Genomic DNA, 22,341 nt, shown 5'->3' with positions numbered 1-22,341 from the left:
CCGGTGTGACCAGCCTCCGAAGACTCGGGCAGTTTTTCTGCTGATTTCAGGCAGAGGGAGCCGCGTACTTAAATGTGTTTCTAGTTTGCCAGTGTGTTATTCAAAGTTTTATGTCATGTTCTGATTTACACGTGGGTTCTAGAGACAGTCACGTAGATCATATTGTTTGAAAGAATGCATCAAAACTCTAAAGCCACTGCTTTTTATTGCTGACCAGACATTTCACCATATTTCCCTGAAAACAGTCAGTTATTTTCAAAGACAGCCTAAAATTGCACAGATTAAAGGACCTTTAACGTGGGACTGACATGTCACAACTTTGGTTTTTAGATGAAGTGTGTTAAACTCTAAGTCTCCTTTGCCAAATATAGCGCTGGGTTGAATAGGGAGTAAGCTATTTTAACGATGAAAGTAGGCCGAACTCGTGAAGGTTAATTGGAGTTAGAAGAGACTTCGGGTCTCCCTGTCAGATATCTTGATGCCCACTAGCTCCCTGCTGCTTTGGGGCTCTGACACACACACACATACACATACACACTCACTCACACACACTGAGCTGAGAAAAAGACAATCTGGACTGGACAAATGTTTCCAGCTGACCTGCTGATGTCCACAGTCAATCTTCCTCTGAAAGACACACATGCAAACTGTCCGTGCATTCCTCCACACATCAGTTATTTATAGAGGGATGTCTTTGCCCACTGATCTTTCATCTCTAGCATGCTATCATGTTTAGTGTGTGTTGCTGTGTTCAAGTGCTTCTCAAGGACCTGTTGGTGTGGGTGTGTGTGTGTGTGTGTGTCTGTTGATGGACATTGGACCATGAGTGTTTACGCATAAACAGTGCTACCTGTTAATGTTGATAATGAAACTAAACTGGCTGAATGGGATCCAAGTTGTAGCCCTTATCACACGGTGCAAGAATAACAAAGCACAGTCATGCCAAGATAAACTAATTGCTGTTTATCATTTTTAAGCAGTCCTTTCCTGTTGGTCACACATGCGCGCACACGCACACACACCCACACACATACACACACACACACACACACACACACACACACACACACACACACACACACACACACACACACCTCAATTGCCCCCAGTCACTATTCACTCAGGCCTGCCATGGTTCCCTTCATTCATTGATGGAGAGCAGTCGTTACGCAGCCAGAATCCACAAGTCAGTTCCCACAGGGTTCGTTCCAGCGAAAGGAGCCTGGCCTGGTTCTAGAGGTTGACCCTGTCCCATGAGGAACAAAAGAGACGGGGTCGGGAGGGATGGAGAAAGAGGGGGAAAAGTGAGAGAAAAATAGGGAGAAAGAGTGGGAAAGGAGGGATATTTTCGTTGAACTGCATTTGACTTGGCCTTTTTGAATGCACGCACACATGCAGCCGCCCTCTCTCACGCCTCTGTGCAGACTGCCCAGGATGTAGCCGCAGCCCTGGCGAGGGCACGGAGGAGAGTTTAGGGAGTGACACATGCAAAAGGGTGTTACAGGGAGAGATGATGGATGAATGCAAGTGCTGTTCTGAAACCTCTCTCTTGTATTTGTCTTCGTATGCATACACACACGCCCTTCTCTAACCAGTCTGTAAGTGTCACCATAAAACACTTGTTGATCGTCCCACGTATTGCTGCCTCCTTTCAGTGCTGTCCCACAGTTCTCCCGCTTAATAAACTAAATCTGTCAGAGACGGATTTGCTCTTGATGGTTTGAGACGGTAAAGTTGATAAGAGAAATGGCTAAATTTAGCACTGTGTGTGTGTGTGTGTGTGTGGGACTCGGTGTGTTTAAGTCCTGGTTTGAGTGGTGGCGTTAAGCATGTGTGGAGCGCGAGGAAGTCACTGAATACCAGCTCGCTCTATGACATATGCTAGTTTATTTTACCACGCCATTTGTTGTACACTTAGTAATTCTTTCTGCAAAACATTATTACAAACATATAAACATATTAGAGGCTTTTAATCTACTTATATAAAATGTTTGTTGGGTACAAAGGTCACACCATCTTGATTTTTGTGAAAAAAAAAGTGAAAATGAAAATTTGATGCAAAGATTATTGCAAAGTCATGCAATTTTCTTTATTTTTCTTACCGTATCGTGCAGCCCTAATTGCCATACCCAGTTTAAAGTCTCTGACAAGATTTAATCATGGCTGTCCACAAGCACGTGCCACGTTCACACACTCAGAGGAGCCAGATGCTTGAAGGATGTCAAGCTGGCAGTTGTGCTCTAGTGTAATCCAGGGTTTAACCAGCCAGCAGGGAGATGAGCAAGATTTAATTCCCACTGACCTCTGCTTAGAAGAAGGATCCAGAGTTGGAGCAGGACGCCCCTCCATCGACTGGGGTAGATGGAATTGTAGGTGTAGTTGTGGATGCAAGCAAATTTTCACTTAAACACACCTTGTCATGTGTTTACAACTGATGATGTACCCATCATTTATTTCACTTCTTCATCACACAGTGATCCTAGAATCATTAAGCAGTTTTCAATGTATTAGTATGGTGCATGTCGGAATTTATGCACATTTGTTTGTATTTTCTTGTGGATGTTACATTAGCTGCATTACAATGGATCTATTCATTACTGCACATTTTGATAGTGACAATAGTGAGCTTAAAGAGTGCAGTCCCAGAGTTCAAACTGAGGTTGGGTTGGGATTTTACACAATTATTGTTTTGATGAAAGATAATACCAATATCCAGATGTTCAGGTCTGATTGTATTTCCCCTGGAGAACCAAACAAGAGCTAAAGTAACAGCAGAGAGGAGGGGAAGTCTGTAGAGAACAGATGAGCCTGAGCTCGGCTTTGACTGAAATTAAAAAATAACCAGATTTGCCTTTTGAGGGATTGTATATTTCTCTGCAACAACTGACAAAACACTTTCACAGCTTGTGTTGAGTGAATGGGACCGTTGCTGTGCGTCCGTGCACAGATGTGACATGATGTTTCAGCATATTCCATTGTCAGCCACTCTCCCTTTTTCGCCTCCCTCCTTCCTCTGTTTTAAAGTCTCTTCCTCTCTCGCCTCTCTCTTACTCCCCGTCCTATATTTCTCTCCCTTTCTCTCTTCCTGTTGTTTCATATGGCTTCCAGACCTTTCCTCTGTCATCTCTGTCCATCCTCTGCACTTTGATGTCAGCCCTCATACTGCCACGCTGACCACAACAAAGACAAGGCTCGTGCTTGCCCTTTATCTTTTTTCTCGCTCTTTGTCTCCCTTATAAAATGTGTTTTGTCTCGCTCTGTACATCTGTTTTGTTGTACCTCTTTCTTCTTTACTTTTTAAGCCGCCTCCATCTGTGCATTTATATCACATCCTCTCTTTGAATGTGTTTTGATATTCGTGAACATCAGGTTGGACCTTTTTGTTGCAGTTTTAATTATGTGTTCAGGCGCTCTGAGGATTGGTCGTATACCTTTCTGCTCCTTGCATTTGTACTCAATTGATATACTGTAATTATACAGCCTGGAGAGTGTAAATAAGCAGATTGACTTGATACTGTAATGTAGTATCATTCAGATATCTCAAGTGTAGGGCACAGCAGAGAGGTTGTTGGCATCTAATATTTTTTATTGTCTGAAGCCAGGAGTGCCAAGTAGAGCAACAGAGTATTCATGAGAAACGGGTGTCCATTAAAAATCTAAAATAGAGGCCTATTACTGCACACAAAAGAGCTTTAAATTGATACACTTGGCAGCTTTATTATTTTTCTAGAACCGGGTGGTAACCATTGACTGCAGCTGTTTTTTTTTTGCATTAACCTGGAGCACACTTGTTGAAACAATCGGAAATTGCTCCAGTTAATTTCAAGTTGCAAAATGATGAGATAAGTGCCGTTTGATTCATTATGTGTTAAGACAAAGTCGCCTAACGATCTGGCTAAAAATCACTGCCTGATGTTCACACCGCTCCATTTTTACAGCCAGTTTGACATGGACTGTGTAATTTAGGTCAGACCATCATTGAGATGAGCAGTGATGCTGATTCCCAGCTGTTTTTCAAGCAGCTTTGTTCTGTGTGCCTTTACGATAGAGATTGTTTACATCTGTTATCCCTTGCCACAGTGAGCCTCATGTCTTGTTTTTTGTTTTGTCACCATCTTAAAAAAAGGATTTTTATGAACCTTCAATTTCAGATTTAACCTATATCCTCTCGCTAAACCTCTGCTTATAGTTTGTTTAGGCGTTTAATGACAGTCATCCGTTGAGCATACAACACAATGCTAGCTATTGATATACACCTTCACACAGAGCAAGATCTTGGGGAAAACCCCATGTTTGCAGTTGGTATAAATGGATTTAGCACATGGAGTCACAGGGACGCAACATTGGCAGTTAATGGTTATTGTAACTACAGTGTAACTGTGCCATAACAAACCTGTCTGAAACGTTTCATAAGGTGCATACATGGAATTTACGTGGGGGATAAAGGGGTCCGGACCACCCCCACGCATAGGTGTCCATCAGCATTTCCTCGGTATGCATTTGATACAATAGCACTTTTAGCGGCACCTTCAGGGTCCACTTTAGGACTTGCTCTTGAAAAATGTTTTCGTTAATGTCATTCCTGATGTTCCTAATGTCATTCCCCTGTTAGGTGTTAAGGTGTCAGAAGAAACAAAACTTACCGAAGAACCATGTTTGATGGCAGCACCATACAGGATTAAGCACATCCTGTCTAATATTTCAGTCTAGCAGTGATGGGTATGGCAGGTGGACAGACAGACAGACAGGCAGGCAAACACACATCCATATAGTACATGATGACATATTGCAGCAGGTGGGAGTTCATCTTACAGCAACATGAAGGCTATTGTCATCCCGCATCTGCACTTTACTGCACTCAAGGCCTGGAAACACACTATACACACTCGTACACGCACACACATACGTACACTCTCCGTGACTCCGTGACCGCTGCAGGAAAAATAAACAGGGATTTTCTGCCGCATCTGTCACTCGTGCCACTTAACAAACGCTCACATGGAAACACACAGACGCATACGCCCATGCACACAAAGGCAGCGAGTGATAGCAGACCTGCGGCCATCCTCACCATTTACATAAGATCAATATAGACCTCTTGGATGTAGACCACAATGAGCCAGTTCTTCTTACGAATCTGTCGTGAGAATTAAATGAAGCAAGCAACAGTTGCATTTGGGAACAAGCTGAATATCAGCCACTCGTCATGGGAAGATGAGACATCGGGGTGGAGCTGTGGCTATATTTGTCTTGGCAGATAATTCCTTAAAAAACAGCTGTCCATTGGCTCTTTTGAGGCATATTTTTAGTCTTGCAAACAGACAGCTTGAATCTCAGCTGAATAAGCAAGCTGAGGAACAAGTGTGATTGAGGTTTTGTCTTCGGTGAGCAGACAGTGTTTATTATCTGCGGGATTCATCATTTGTTTATTCTGTCATGTGCATTGTGCAACTTAGTTATGTCTCTGCCAATTATGAGATGGAAAAGTCCCAGATTTGAGTCAGTTGAGAGTGGCAGCCATGCTAGTTTAGATGGTGGTGGTGTGAGGAAGGGAATTATGTCCCTGTTGTGTGAGAGTTGTGCCCCTGGCACTCTTTTCAGGCAGAGTGGTCACTCGGATGGTCAGATAGCACCACCAGCGACATCTCAATGCGTCTCATTGTGTCTTGCCAGAACCTTAATTTGACAGTCAGTATCCAACAATCCAGTAATTGTGATAGTATTACGGGACATCATAATTAACTATATCGATAAAGATGTATTGGTGAGCTTGTTTTTGTTTCAGAAAGCTTTTCTTCCTGTCTTGGTCACTGCCCTGCCCGCTGTGTGTTTGTGTCAGAGAGGGGCAACACAATCTGTTGTCCTCAGTTCCTACCAACGGTCGGAATGGTCCATTGTCAACATGTTGACCTGGGTTATTATACATACTGTGTATACATACCCCACCCCCTCCTGCATAACTCCCACATACAATACACATGAGTGCACGAGGTATACAGTATGGCTTTGGTGTTTTAGGATTGGAAAGTTTTAAGCAATTTCTTTGCCCTAACAATCAATAATCGGTTAGTCAGTAAATACATTGTTAATTTTAAACAGCATAATAGAAGTGATCTTGATTTTTCGGAGGCACTGCTGGTTGGTACAGATAGAGTCAACATATTAAGTGCTTTTGGCTTCTAATTTTTTGAAAAGATTAAGATTATTAAGATAGATTAAGAAAATAGTGAAATGCAAATGTGCAGGCCTGCATGTATCTGCTCCAGTTTTCAGTCACATACAAACACATATCACAGTTCTATCCTTACCAGTTTTGAACATTGTCTTTATGTCAACATGCAGCTCATTCATTGGACCTGCAGCTGCTAATCTCCGCCTTTCAATCTACTGTAAAGTCACTGAGAATCAAAGGCCGATTGTTTCACTCGAGTGTTTCCTCCGTGTCTTTCCTTTGCTATATTGCTGGCGCGCTTGATTCGGGTTAGGTCAGTACAACCTTTATTACATTTACATGAGTCGATGTGACCTCACAAAGACATTAGAGCATTTCAGCATATGTTACATTTTGTCAGGATGAATGGGGTGATTTCCAGAACGTTAAGTTTTCTCTGTGTTTATTCTCATTCTGGCTCTTTGTTTGGTTTGGACAGTCTCAGTCTGCAGCTGGACACTTCGACACAGTTTAAAGCAACATGTTTTTGACTTCCCTAGACACACACACACACACACACACACACAAAAGCACCGGAGGTTTCAGTCTATTTATTTACTGTGCTAATTTGTCCATGAATTACTCAAAATTAATAGTCCATAATGTGATGCTTTTGTGGTCTCCCCGGAATGCTGTATGCCGTGTGTGTGTGTGTGTGTATGTGTGTGTGTCTGAGAAAGCATCTGTCCCTATGAAGTATGACATACTCTGCACAGGAATCCCCATTGACTACTGAATCTTTTTCTGTTGCAGCTCGAACTGTCAGCCTCATCCACAGAGACCTCATTGTGTGTGTGTTTTTGTGTGTATGTGCACGTACATGCGCACTTGTCCCCCTTAAAGCTTCCATCCATCAGTTTTTCTCTTGATACTCAGACTCCCGCCGCTCAAGTACTGTTTACACGGCATGTTCCCCTCTGTGCCGCACAATCACTGAGACAAATCCAAACCACTGGTTGTGTAATGTACTTCTCGTCTGCCCCATGATGAACTCAAATATACAGTGACGTAAACACACATACGGAACATGCAACGGTCCTGGGAGTGCTTTAATAGTCGTGATGCCTCCCATTAAACATGGAAGTTGCCTGAAGGGAAACATAGGTTGATGGACTGGTTGTGGCCTGTGCGCACATGCATCCACACTCGAACAGAACAGAACACTTCGATAAACACGCAAACAAGTCAGTTGCCTTGAAGCGTTACTGTGGGATCATAATTATGCTTTGTAATACATCATGAGTTTATTCATCGAAACCCGTACGCAAAGAAACTGGTTTGCTAACCAGACAGTAGCAACATAAGGCGGTAACAAAAAGTGCAGTAAGATAAATGCGTTAATATTGTATTAATTGTTTTCACAATATGTTGCAAAGTAATGGAAGTCAGCCATTTTCGCATTTACCTTTGCGAGACCACTTGATTTTGTGATCCCTCGAATCCGTCTTGCCAGGCTTTAAGCTTTGCACGTGTGGCTGAATACACAGTGGGTGAAATCGATTTTTGCTGTTCTCTCGACTGACTTTAGTAAGAGAGTAAGAGCAAATTAACCATCAGGTTCTGCCTTTGATCTGATTGTTTGAAGTCTAGCCTGTGATCGACCATGATGGGAAGATGGTTCCTCCAATCACCTGCCCTTTTCCAAACAGTGTCTAGCGAGCCTTTCCAGGTAGTTCTGTGTGACAAGCCATCTAATGCATCAGTTTTCTTTTGCTGAGTAGCAGATATTTGCTTACTCTAAAAATCCATGACTGTATGTTTATATGGGATATGATATACACACATTTAAGATACCATGTCTGGGTAACTTAAGGGAAAATCAAGCCTCTGAGGTAAAGCAAACTTACCTACAGCCTCCGGATGTGTTGGCTATTTAAACACAGCAAAGATTAAAAAGCAATGTAAAAAATACACTGAAAAAGGAGGAAAAATCGAAGAAGTACTGCATCATTTGCTATTAATGATGAATTGCAAGAGGGTGTGTCACATTTAACTGATATATTTATTTGTTCAACCCTTGTATGTGGCTCAACTATTGATTAATATGCAGTAAATGTCACCTAAAAGTTTACACACTAAACGCTCATGCTGTAATCCCACACAGCTGCATGATGGTGTTCTCCCAAACATCCAGCTGTTTTGTGCAGATGCACGTGTGCTCAAGAAGCATGTGTGAGTGTGTGTGTGTGTGTGTGTGTGTGTGTGTGTGTGTGTGTGTGTGTGTGTGTGTCCAAAAGAACAAGAGAGCACATTAAGAGAGAACCCTCCCATGCCACACAGTGAGAAGGGATTTTCGGAGTCAGTGATGGGGATTATGGGGAATATGATTTCATACGGCTACAGAATGGTTAATCTCCTTAAACCCTGCTGGAGTCTGCATGCCCATCCCTGTTACTGCCCAGTAATGGAGGCAACAGGAGAGTGTGCGATGGGAAACAGCCAGGGTTTGTTTGTGTGTTTGTACATGTGTCTTACCTGTACTCACACAAGTATCGGCGTGACTATGGATATGAGTAATTACTTGTCTGTTACGTGAATGTTGACATTTACTTGTTTTATTATACCAGTGAGTCATTATAATCCAGGTTTCAGTGAAGCTGTGAGTAAGTGCTGCTCATGCATTATGGCCACAGTGCCATTTACCTGCTGCCGTTGTTGAGCTGAGCTTTTTTTCTGTTTAAGACTCTAAAACTAAATCTAAAACTCTTAAGTTTTTGCCGGTCTGAAGATTTTTCGGATATATAAATATAAACCTGCCTTTATCCTGTCCACAAGTGTTTCCCAAGACAAATATGACTGTCCTGCTCTAAAAGTGCCTTGCTCAAGGTATTTTAACGGTTGTTTAGGGAGTAACAGTGTTGGGATTTACATGGTCAAACCTTTTGGTCACAAACCTACATGTCTGCTCTCGAGGCTGCTGCCAGCTTGTGTCGGGGTATATTGACTCAGCTGTGTTTTTGACCTTCTCGCTGTGTGTGTGTGTGTGTGTGTGTGTGGAAGGAGACCGAGGGGGTGTGTTTGTGTGTGCGCTGGAGTGAGTGCAGCAAGCCATGGCCATCATAGCTGTTTGATTAGGTGTGTTCCCTACCCCTAGGTGTTTTTTTTCACAAAAGGTTTCAGATGCACAGTGAAGATTGGTTTAACAAAGCTGTCCGTGTGGGCACTGCTCACTGATGCATGAATGTTTTCAGCAAGAGAGCGAAGTATATTTCCAGACACAATTTTATTGAAGTTCAATCAGTTCAATTCGATCTGTTTGTATCTTGTCCACTAGTAGAGAATCTGTTAAAAGTGTTGAGGCTGTAATGGTCAAGTGACATAGTAGCAATGTAGGAAGTCACATAAGGCAAAACCAAGCCGTCAAGTACAAAAACAGTTCTAACTAAGGTTGCAACTAATGATTTATCTTCATGCTGATTAATCTGCTGATTGGTTTCTTGATAATCACCCTATATCGTTTCCAAAATGATCTAATGATCAGTCCAACATTCAAAGTTTTCTGTAACAAAGTATATAATAATGATATAACAGAAAATCTTCACAATGGAAAAGCTGGAACGAGGGATATTTTGCCTCAAAAATTATACCATCAGTTATCAGAATGAACAAATGAATTTCCAGATTAGCAGATTGATTACTGTATGACCATTAACACTTGCAACAAAGTGTGACTTCCTGGAGAAGGATGTTGAGTCTCATCTCCAGGTTGTCTAATACTGACACTTTAGGCTGCCGTCCAACCAGAGCTGCCAACGCAAGGCAGGCCCGCAGGGTGCGACAATTTTGGTCGCTGTAAAAAGTAATTAAAATGTGTTAATGGGTGCACTTAAGTCATAATGTGTTGCTTCTAAATGAAAATGTTAGGCTCACTTGTATAACCAGTTGAGTAGTGAGTAGTGCCCTCACAGCATTTGTTCCAGTTGTAGGAATATCAGTCTTGTGCAGTGATGCTTGTGTATCAGGTTACTATTATTGTGCACCTGTCAGTGGTGTCATCTGGGCTGAAGTCGTTGTAGGGCAGTTTCACTCCTGTCGAATCCACTGCTGTTTGTGAAGGATCAGGTTCCTACCTCGGAGCGACGAGCATTTTTGTCTGCGTTCAGGGATTGTTTGTTTCAAATTGCACCGTTTCCTCTGTAATTTTATGCAGTGGTGGTGCTCAGGGTGTAATTTTAGTCCAGCTCCTCACTTGGTTTGCTTCACTTTATTCAAATTATGGTTGCAGAAGCTGTGGTAGTTCTTTTCAAACAGACACTATGTGGGAAACTTAGCAGTTTGTGTGTACAGTACATGTACAGATTAACCTGGATTTATTTAAGTGTGTATTGTGCATTTTCCTGTTAGATGATTGAAACTTTAAAAAACACTAAACATATTCTCTTAAGACGTTTTAGATTAAATAAATTTTAAAAAATGAATAAAATAAACACTGTACCATTTTAAATGCAACAAACCATCCTTAACTGTCTCTCTCTAACACATGCGCGCGCACACACACACACACACACACACACACACACACACACACACACACACACACACTCACGCACACACACACACACACACACACACACACTCAACATAATTCCTTCGTTTGATCCGTTAACCTCAGTGAGGCCCACAGCAGCTAACAAGGCGGCACCACATAAAAGATCCCCCCCAAAGCGCCCTCAACCTCAAAAAATGTGCCCCTACTGTCTGCTAGAATCGAGCTGAATTCACTCCTTCGGCCTTGTCTCCTACTGTTGGGGCCTCACCTCCACCCCACCCCCAACTCATGGGACTGTTGAAACACTTGGCGTAGAGGCCCAAAGGACCTGGAAGAAGACGGGGTAGGAAAGCAGGTTAATCAGCTCAGTAAGGGCTCTTGGCCATGGGGAGCAGAGGTCCTCTGGGCCCCTGATACCCTGGAGGTCTGGAGATGAGACTGAGGGTCTTTGTTGTGGGAAGACTGAGGCAGTGATGAGTGGTCTGGATGGAAATGTCAGATCCCCTAGGGCTGCAAGGGAAAAGAGAAATCCATCAATCTTTCTCTTTTATCAATCATTTATGAATAAGTCTGGTCTTTGTGCCGTGTCCTGCTATCTTCCCCACCAGATTTACCATTTTGTCTTTTATGTTATCTCCTCTCCCAGTCTGTCTGTCCTCATTTTTCTCTTTCACTTCAACTGCTTCTCAAATGCATTACATAAAAACAAGGAAATGCAGCGCTGTGACCTCCATCCTCCTCTCTACCTTTAACATTTTTACTCTGACAACTGTGGAACCCCAACAATCTTATGGGCAGTGTTTAGGAAAACCTGAGGGCGCTCCGACAGATGCAGATTTTCACCACCGTTGAAAATGTATAGAGTTTGCTATAGACACAGTTTACACTATTGTCAGAGACAGTTTTTAACCACATTTGTTGCTTCTGCAAAGACTGAGAGCAATTGAATATGGCAAAGGAAATCATTGCATGCTTGAAATCATAGCTGGATTTATCTTGGATCCTGTTCCCAGTTGGCAAAATAGCCAGATTCATTATGCTCTGATGCTCGAATTAGGTAACTAATTGAATATTTACAGGCTACCAGAGCAGTGTACTATATCAGCCATTATAACAGTGAATCATTTTGGCCTTCCCCATGGTTTTCATACAGAAAAGGTAGAGGCACTTTCTATAGAAATGATCTCTTCTTTCGCCTTTGAAAATGTCTTACTGCAGTATTTAGCTCACTGCGTTTCCTCCCTCTCCGCCCCTTCTCTCCGTCTTTTCAAGTATCTGTTCTCAAAGTGTTTTCTGGACCGATCCGTGTGCAGTTGAGGTCTGACAAGTGAGACAAGGCCTATACACAAACAGAGTGAGGGAAAAAAAAGAGGCTAATTCTCTTTGGCAGGCCGACGCAGTTACACACAGGCTGATATGCACACACAGGTTCTTGGCCAGTGTGGAGGCCTCCCAGGAGCAAGCTGACCATTCTGCAACAGTCACAACTCAGTGGCTCAATGGAAAGAGAGGGAGCGGAAAGGAGAGGATAAGGTGGAGGAACTGAGAAGGTCAGAGGGGATTAAAAAAGCACCAAACTGAGTGTTGGTGACTGGAATAAAGAGTACTTGTTGACTGTACTTATTCCAAATTTCTATAGGCCTTTCTTCATCCAACCTTATCAGAATTTTAGCGTCAGAATATTGCAATTGTTTGTCTCAAGTTGTGCTTTGACACTGGCTGATGCCGCATCTCAATTGTTGCTGTAAAAAGCAAGTGTGAATAAGTTGAGGGTGCTCATCTCAAGTATCCCCAAATATGAGAATGTCTCTCTGTAGAGCGCATACCTCTGCCAAGACCCAGCAGTGTTATATTCATACTCACTCATAGATACTGGCCATGAGGGTTGGGCGTTGTCTGTTGAACTGGCATATGATGATGCTTGAAAGTGAGATAATTGATGGATCCATCACTTTATCAGCACCAGAAGTTAACAGGGTCTATTCTGGGCTGAGACCCATCCTCCATCCAAGTTTCATGAAAATCTCTTTGGTAGTTCTTAAGTTATCCTGCTGACTAACCCACCAACCGACGAACAAATGGACACAGGTGAAAACACAACTGTAAGCCTGAAAATGCATCTCAAATACTGTAAAAAAACAAAACAAAACAAAACACTAAAGGCATCTTAATACTACATTCACATCATTGTTGCTGCTCTGCTGTTGCACATGGCACAGCTGAAATTCAGAGAAGGGGCGAAGTCAGGAGGGGAAGGGGCAGGATGACTGTAGAGAGGGAGGACGGGAGAAGGGCGTTTATGGTAAACAGCCACTAACAACATAACTGGGTGTCCTAATTAGGCACAGAGGAGTGTATGTGTGTGTATGTGTGTGTCTGCTCCTCCGTGTGTGTCTGTTCCTCTGTGTGTGTGTGTGTGTTTGAGAGAGAGTGAAAGGTTCTCCAGGAAAACAGCTGTCTGCGTGGCTTCTAGAGGCTAGGGGGAATAGGTCAGAGGGAGCCCCCATAACCAGCTAAGCCGTCTAAACACACACACACACACACACACACACACACACACACACACACACACACACACACACCCTCTCGTCTCCTCACCATATGGGAACCCAACCCAGTGGGCCTTTCATGTGGTTGTGGGCTGGGGAAGGGATGGGAGGGGAGGCAATTTCAGGAGCAGGGATGTGACACACGAGGTCTGAGCAGCTCTCCTCCGCCACTCCTCCCGCTCGCCTCGTCCTTTTGTTTCTGCTCAAGAATTGCACAAGTCGGGGTGCATTTTTCTGTTCAGGGGTTTGAAGCAATAGAGCGGTTTTGCGGTTTGGGCTTCAACCCCAATACTTCCCCGTTCTCTGCCAAAGCTTGGGCGGAGTGCTTGGGTGTAGTTGAGTAAGTTTTGCCATATGTGCGGCGCTTAAGCAATTGAAGGTCGCACCCCAATATTTTCAGAAAGGCTTTCTTGCCCACTCATAAAAAAACACTGATGTAATGCAATGAGATCGGCTAATAATATAATTAGTCGTATAGCTTTTAAATGTATATATACATAGTGAACATAGCTCAAGAAAATGGCTGCTTCAAAGACTAAAGTCATGTGTTGAGGGCTTTACAGTGATATGTGGTGCTGTCCCCCTCTCTCTCTCTCTCTCTCTCTCTCTCTCTCTCTCTCTCTCTCTCTCTCTCTCTCTCTCTCTCCTCTCGTTTAATCTCTTCCCCCCATCATCCGGCTTCACACAGAAGCCCATTGTATGAGCTCACGTCTACCAGCCACTCACAGCAATGGCGCAGACGGCTGGAAGCGTTGTCACACCATAAGTCAAACACACACACACACACATATACACACACGCACCGGTTTGCTTTCTGTAGCTGGTTTTTCCTTGTAGGTCACTGGGACAGTGTAAATGGAATCAGGTCACATTTTCATACACCCATGCAGAAAGATGAAGGTAGACTGTGATGTCTGTGTGGCAGTTGTCGCGTCAGGTTTCCAAACTTTGCATTGCCCTTTTGTACATGAACGTGTTCACCTCAATATGAATATCTGGTTTCCGCACAAAGATCATTATCTTTTCCCTCTGGTATGTGTGTGTGTTTTTTCTCTTTTCATCTTGTGACACGCTTCAGCAAATCTGGCAACTCTCCTCATTTCGGTTTATGAGTTCTCTCAGTTGCTTTTGTCTCCTGTTGATAGTTATGATGAAGACAGCCCTGATACGGAGGGAGAGGAGCGCTGTGTTGTGGTCAAAAAGAAGCAGTGATTAGTTCCGTTTTATGAGTAGCCCGTTTAATTATTCCATTGCACTGTTTGCGTATTGTGTCAACATTGCAGAGGCCAAACGTGGAGGTGATTAGTAACAATAAATCACAGAGGAGACTGGCAGAATTTTTTATTAGTTAGGCTTGTGGCCATGATGTATTCTGTGTGATTGACTGCTTTATGGCACCAAATAGGAAGAGTAATTTCCTCTGTTACATCTTTGGTGAAGCTTAGTTTCCTCGTAAAGCCAGATGGCAGAGCAAAATAAATTGCCTGATGGAATAATTGCCCCCCAAATTTCTGTCGTCGTGAACAAAGTGTAAGGAAAAACTCCCACCAGTCAGTCAGTTTTTTAACAGGAACTGACCGACACAGCTTACAAGAAACTCTCACTTTGACAATCAGTCATTTTCCAGAGCATTTTCTCCAGACGTAAAATTACCCTCTGGAGTTTCCTTGTAAACAAACCAAAGTTATGTTTACAATCAGGGTTACTCACTCAAGAAATGTCATTACAGATATGCTGTACTAGGTTTGAGGTTATTCAGAAACATTGTCTCCATTACAGTTTGGCCACCAGAAAGCACTGACAGTTAGATTTTTTTTTTCTTACACTGTAAAATGTTGTGCTCGAAAACAAACCAAACAACCACCCCACCCCGAAATTGATGGTTAACTTGGGAGAAGATGCTGGGATGGAAAACAGAAACACCCTAACAAGTTTGATTGTACAGTGTTAGAGCGGCGCTTCTTCCCTCACAGAAGATCTTTGGCTGAGTACAAGCTCTTGAACAGACATCAGACAAATTTTATTTCTTGGCCTGCTGAAGAAAAGGATCAGATTTTTTGTCACTCTGGATTCATTACAACACAGCTGGGGTTGTCCCAGATACCGCTCAGGACGTCCTTCATCAACAGGCAGCGCTCTCAGTGAAATGCATTTACTCAATGTCGAATTAATTCATGGACACAAACACACACACACACATTGCTCTTATCTCGTGTTGCCAAGACTTACACATAGTATTTGACTGGAGCCGAACCGCGGAGAGACGAAACAGACGCAGTTGCTGCCGCCTTTATGCGTGAACCTGCTACTGTGGAGTGGTGACATTTACTGATAGCACTCTGTTGCTGTCTTTTCTCTGCTGCTGCCCCTTTCTGATGCTGCCCAGACACACATGCAGAAGTTCATAGGCACATACTGCCGTCTCATGGCGCAGTTACTACCAGAACTGGTGTCAGATATTAGGCCAATATTAGGCCTGCGCTCGTTCCTTCCTTAATCCCTTTGTTTGACTGTGACGTAGGAATCGTGGTATTCACACATGATCAGATGTTTCTAAGCTCAATCAATCATCTTGATTGCTTCATTCTGTGGTCTCACTGGTGCCAGACAGCTAAGCGTGTCCTCTGTGTGTGTGCGTTTGTCTCTCTGGGCAGATCTGTGGGTGCACCTCTACATCCTTAACTGTGTTTCTTTGAGTCTGATTGAAGGCCCTGGCAACTTTTCTCATGATGCTAATGAGTGTGAATTTGGCATCAAATGTTAACGAGTGTGAGAAAGAGGTCTGGTCACACACACCCTCGGTGTGGAGACAGAGTTAGAATGCAAGTCAGCCCATGTGGCAGTGTTTTCACTCCGCCGTGTCAGTTCGGACCAAACCCATTCAACCACAGCAGCACAGCTTCACTCTGCGCGTGTGTGTGTGTGTGTGTGTTGGCATGTCAGCGCTTTCATATTCAAAACACATCATTAATGATAGTTGGCCTATTCAGCATTTTCAGAGAGGGTTTGAGGTTGTTGTGTTGTTTACTCTTTGACTCTGATTCATCTTCATTTAGCCGTTGGCTCGTTTTCCCCTCTGTGTTCAAATTGATGTTTCTCATTTGGTTTGTGTGTGTGACTTGCAGCTATTGTGCTTTTTCTCCAGGGATTTTTTTTTTGGTAGGGGTAAGTAAAGAGACATAGGAAATGAAGGGACAAAGGAGGAGAGGAAATGCATCGGGAATGTAAAAGGAGGAAATCGTCACTCTGTGGAAATGTTTGTACAGTCTTTGTGTGTGTGTGTGTGTGTGTGTGTGTGTGTGTGTGTTTGTGTGAATATTGGTCCGCAGTTTTGGCTAACGCTCTCTGATTTTTCACACGTACCAGACTGTTGACATGCACACTCTGGCAGACCGAAAAAAAGTTTCAACGGCATGTGAGAAACGGAGGAATATGTCAACCAAGCCACTTTAAAGACTGCAGTCGTGATGGGATTTTCCCATCATGCTCAGCTTTTGTAAAGCAGGGCTTTGCAGATGCGATTACATTAATTTGCTGGTATCGAAGTTAACCTCCTCTCTCTGTTCACACTTTGGAGCATTAACCATGAGCCAACCCTTTGTTGGAGATGCATTTCCCAGCATCCTGTGGGAGATGGCTCTGTCAACTACGTCCTCTTCCATTTCCTGCCCCTGTCCCCATCCTCCCTACACCCCCAGACCCCTTGACGTTACACTTAGAACCTTAGAGGAAAAATGCTCTTAGTCAGACAGCTGTCACCTCCCTCAGATCGTTCCTTCTGATTGTTCCCTCGTCCAGGGCAGCGTCACCAGCCACAGGATGTGACACGTCTCACGCCGCGTTTTCCTGCTGAACTGGAAAAGTGGAACAGCAGTGATGAATTGGTCTGCGGAAAGGGATAGTCAAAAGATTTCCGGAGCTTTGCAACTTATGATTAAGGCAAACAATGTAAGCAGAAGTGCTGAGAGTTGTTCACACACATAATTACCTTTTTCACTGACTTTAAACATACTGTAGGTCGGAGTTGATTTTACACAGACTGGCTTCAAAATGATGTGCAGAAGACACGTAGTTACAGGAAACAGTGCAATTATTGTCCATCTCACTTATCGAGCCTGTTTTCTCCTTCCCGATCTTTTTTGGTTCAGGTTGTGTTGTTTTGTGAAAGCCATCCATAATCACATTACAAGGAGAGAGCTCTTTGTCTGCTTGAGGACTGGAGAGGAGTGGATGGAGTTGATAATGACATGGAGGAAAACTATAGAGACTTTTACAAGATTGGAAGGATGATGCAGCCATTAAGAAAAAAAAAAGTATGAAAGAGGTGAAGAAATTTGCAGTTTTAAGTTGAAGGTGAACCAATGTTGCGACTGTTGGTAAGCACTGCTGGCACTGGTCGACCCTTGTCAGCTGCTTTGTGGTCAGTGGAACATGTAGAATTGTTGGTGGAGCCTGTCGATGAGAGAAATCACTGTGATCAGCTATACATCTAATCAGGAATCAGAAATGGAAAAATGAAGGGAAACTGTCTTGAGCCTGTTGCTTTACATGATTTCACTAACTGAGTGTTGAAGTGACTATATCAACAGAAGTTTTGTCAAAAAAATGCTGCTTTATCATAACAACAATTTGATTTGCATGTCTCCAGATGTTTGTATGTTTCCCTTTTAAAGGATGAACACAGACTACCACAGTCTTGTGGTATGGAGACTTACTTCCTCTCCACAGGCGCAAAAGATGCAAGTTAGTTTGTCTGCGGCTGTAGTCTTGGCACACAATGTGTGCAGCTTATTGGCCAAGACACAGGTGGAGCGAGACGGCAGTCAGCCTTGGTCACCACCAGTTCTTTGTTGGTTTGGTGTGTCAGGTCCCCTAAAGAGAATCTCAACACATCACTTTCAGGGCTGCGAATGAAAGACATTAGAATATGCATATGAAACTCAGTGATCAAAGTTGGGTGGACATTTAACTTTTACCCAACACTGAATTTGTGTGTTTGCAACTAAAGCCTTATGCAGGCCGCGTTCTCCTTGACCACCCAAATCAAATTAAACCTGACCATTCTTATGGCTTGATTGCTCGGCAGCTAAGTCCTACAAAAGATCCATTTCAGAAGTGTGTATCAATGTGAGTGTGCGCTTGAATGTCTATGTGCCGATGACCCCCAACTTGAAAGGAGCCCGATGACCCGTTATAAGAGCATACAGGCCATGCTGCATCGCCTCGGCAACAACTGCCACCGGCAGATAGCATCCACATCACCGTAGCAACCTTGGGGGTGGGAGGTTAGGGGCCCCTTGAATGCACCACTCCCTCCTCACACACACCCCTCTTTTCTTTGTGACAGGTTTTCGATTGGCCAGCGTGTGTGTGGGCTCTGCACGCGTGCAGCGATGCAGTGCAGAGGTTGCCAAGTGTGATCGTGTGTGTGTGTGTCGGTGTGTGTAGTCTGTAAACTGATGTTAGCACCGCCATGGTTCTTCTATGGGGCCAAACTTTGCACTATGTTTAGAGGAGTGTCATGATCAGATAGCATCATGCCTGTTAAAGGGATTTGGAGCTGGAAGCAGAGGAGGAACCCCTATGCAGGTAGGTGTGTTTTGTTTCTTTTCATGGGAACCTGTATCTAGGCAAATTAATTGCTTACTCTCACACACGTTCACAACTAACTCTTGAAAGCAGATGAAACAGCTGAGGGTGAGACGGGGAGCTAAATTGGAAAGAGAAATGTGTGAACAGTGTGAAGTGGGATTGAGAGGAGGGAGAGGCAGAGATACAGAACGTGTGGGAATCATCACATAGTGCAGTATGTAGACTCTGAGCGTGCTTTTGTCCAGGCTGGTTTGGTAGGATGACCTGGTGAGGAGCAGCAGGACTCTGAAGTCTTGGACTGAGTTGAATGGAAACTGATGCAGAGACAGACGGACGGGCCACTTCAGGTGATTTGTTAATTGTTCTGTATCGGAGTCAATAGGTTTTGGAATGTGTGGTAACAGGAACTACAGCGTTACTTCTGAACTATTGTGTCAAGACAGACTGGTCTAGTTGGCTGTCTCTAAGCTTGTGCATTGTCAGATGAGTATGCATTGTGTTAAAATATGAGGCATGGATGTTTAGATCGGCTCTAATGATGATTGAGGGAAACAGTGTGTTGCTTCTTTTTTCCACTTTCACAGTTTGCGTTGCCTTTAATCCGGTCTGGACAGGACAGTAGTGCCACTGGATGACATTATTACAACAACACACTGTGACTATTTACCTTCCATCGTTTGAATAATTTACCCTGTATTATTGTATTATTAATTAGGGGTTTTATATTTGGAAGCACATGATACACTACACCTTCCCTCCAGAAGTAAACACATAGCACTGTTGAGCTTGATGTACAGTTTGTTGCTCAAATGTGAGTTTAATCGTTTTAATTTAATTCATGCATACATTATTTCATTGACTGCATCCAAACTACATGCACTGAGGACATATTTTTTGTTATGCTCTGATCTGCTTGTTTATTTGATACATCTTGCATAAATTTAATGCAGTCTAAGATAGTGCAACACATATAAAACTTATATAGAGCTGTGTCGGTGGGATGAGGAGTATTGTTATTTTGACTGTAATTTGAGATGCTATTGCTTTATATTGATAGGATTCCAATAGTTTTCATATGGTCAAAAAAACAAACAAAAAAACAACCTCTGATTCATTGCAGTGCCATTGTATTGGATGAAAATTTAACTGAGCAATGATAAATGCTCACTCATCCTTTGTGCAGGTGGAGGAAAGGTTTTAATGAGCAGGATCATGCAGCAGGTTCTGCCTTAATCTTCTCTGCACGCACACACACACACACACACACACACACACACACACACACACACACACACACACACACACACCCTCCCTCCACCTCCCCTATAACGACACATCCAAGGTGTGACTTTGCTTATTAGCAGTGCTGCTGTAGTATTCATCAACACATTTCTCTCTCACGTCACACTCTTGCCAGTTTTTCTATTTTAACCCACATCATTAGTTGCTACGCATTTATTACCATCTTCCTCTCACCAGGTGAGATTTTTATTTGTGTCTCAACATGCTTTTTTTTTTCTTTACACCTTTCTCACGTGAATCTTCCATTGTGTTACTTTCTGTTTGGTCTGGTCGTTTTTCTTGCTCCTTATCTCTTATCGCGGAAAGATAAGTGCTATCATAGGTTGAACGCGACCCATATCGAACAACCGTATTCAAAACATGATGTGTTTCTATGAATCTTGAATGGGAGTTGAAAGATTCGCAGTAAAATGAGCTGCAATGGCTTGAAATTAAGCTGAAGCTAAAATGTCTGTTAAAATGCTAAAAATTCTGTTTTCTCAGATCAAATCATCCTTGAGATGCAGGCGAGCAAAGATTCAAACCAACCAAGAGACCGTGTTGTTACTACTACTAGACTACTGCAAGAGTTTGATCCATATGTACCTGGAGACCATATCGAGGAGTCTATGTCTGCAGTTGATCAATCGGTTTCTGCATACTGAATAAAGTTAGTGCGTGTTATCGGCAGCATGTAGGATTCTTGCGAAACTAGTAAAAGTGCTCCTGTGAAGCTCCTCCTTTACTTGCTTGTTTACTTTTCCTTACTTTACTTACTTTCCTTTCTGAACTGAGAAAAGACAAGTTTTTGGTGATTAAACAGTCAAATTGATTTGGGATTAGTCAGACATCTTTTATATATCTCTGTATCAGTCATCTTCATGCCCTCCTTCACCCTCTCCCTCTGTTCCTCCTCCTCACATCAGTTCAAATAACCTTGCGGAGAAGTGACTCATACTGCGGCCGGGAACTGAATGTTTTGTTTGTCAAAAAGGTAGAGCACCTCTTCCTCTTCTTATCTGTTCCTGTATTTTGGTCGCTTTATTAAAAGTAAGATGTTGAACTTTCTTCATCTTCAAAGCTTTAGCTCTCTCTCAATTCTGCTTTTTGAAAAGATTTTAAAGACCACATCGATGTGTGTGTATAGCATGGACACACACACAGCCTTTACTGTGACCTCGAGCAGTCTCGCTGCCAGTAAACGAAAATGTCCCCTCTCTCCACAGATATTATTCACAGGATATTTAAAGGCTTCTCGACTCTTTATTATCTAATGTTTTGACAGCTCTTGGTGAGCTTTAAAGATAATCATACATCTTCATCGATCTATTCCAGCTTCTTATTTGACTGTAGGATAAGGAGCCATGTTGTGACATGACCCACAAACATAACTCTCTTGGGGGTATATTTGCATATTAAGATCGTGATTTTGTTGTTGCACAACATGTGATACAGACATCAAAACTGCTCGCCTCCTGATCAGAGAGCTGTTAGAACTACTTACAAACTCTTTCTGTAACTGAACCTGAAGTGATGCTAACACCTAATGATTCGCATATAAATTATGCTGCAAACAAAACATTTGAAATAGCTTTTGAGGTACTTGAACAGACGTGTATCCTGTGAGACGACTTAATATCGAGGTCACGATGATGTCTTACCTTGGCGGATAAACTATATTATAAACACACTATTTCTGAATGAACTCGGACATGTTTAGTAATATGTGTGCCGCAGTTTCTTGTGACAGCCGACACACTGATACTCATACTTCTCTCTGCAAAATGTTTCTACAGATTTCAGTTTGATTTGAGTATGTGGAGAGGTTGAAGACTTGACCTTTCTGTAACTCTTATCTTTCCGATGCAGCGATAGCAGTGAGGATGTTGTAGTTGCTCTTCTGTTCTCTTGCCGGCAGTGGTAAAATTAAATACCCACTGAAGTCAGAGAAGAAGACTGCCTGTGTTCGGCTGAAGGCTGAAAACCTGCTTTTTCAGATGACACCTTGAAACCCAAGCACTTACTTCAATCTAAAAAACATGTACAGTATACTGTGATATACTGAACCTGTTTTAGTTGTTTGATTTTAGAATTAGTCCTCCTATTTTTGATGACATCCTCGATCCTAAAGTTCGAATCAGGACTCTTCATCCTGATATGAGACTCTATATCGTCTTAGATTTTAGATTTTGATACTTTGAATATGATATAAGTGTTGG

General features: G+C 42.8%; 1 protein-coding gene across 5 annotated transcripts in view; it reads left to right on the top strand.

Annotated features, from left to right (window-relative positions):
- nhsl1b (NHS-like 1b) overlaps positions 1–22,341 on the top strand; it is a 105,080-nt gene that overhangs the window by 3,816 nt on the left and 78,923 nt on the right. The window contains exon 1 of one of the 5 annotated variants that reach the window (XM_037086190.1): positions 18,570–18,838. The exons of 3 other annotated variants lie outside the window; for them this stretch is intronic. In XM_037086190.1, the coding sequence (XP_036942085.1) occupies positions 18,787–18,838 (52 nt within the window). In that variant the 5' untranslated portion in view covers positions 18,570–18,786. Of the gene's footprint in view, positions 1–18,569; positions 18,839–19,133; positions 19,189–22,341 lie in introns of those variants that run through there. One more of the 5 variants, XM_037086193.1, reaches the window with a different exon arrangement.

The sequence above is a fragment of the Acanthopagrus latus genome, chromosome 22 (genome assembly GCF_904848185.1).
Source record: "Acanthopagrus latus isolate v.2019 chromosome 22, fAcaLat1.1, whole genome shotgun sequence".
Lineage (NCBI taxonomy): Eukaryota > Metazoa > Chordata > Actinopteri > Spariformes > Sparidae > Acanthopagrus > Acanthopagrus latus.
This window is presented reverse-complemented; position numbering and strand designations above follow the sequence as displayed.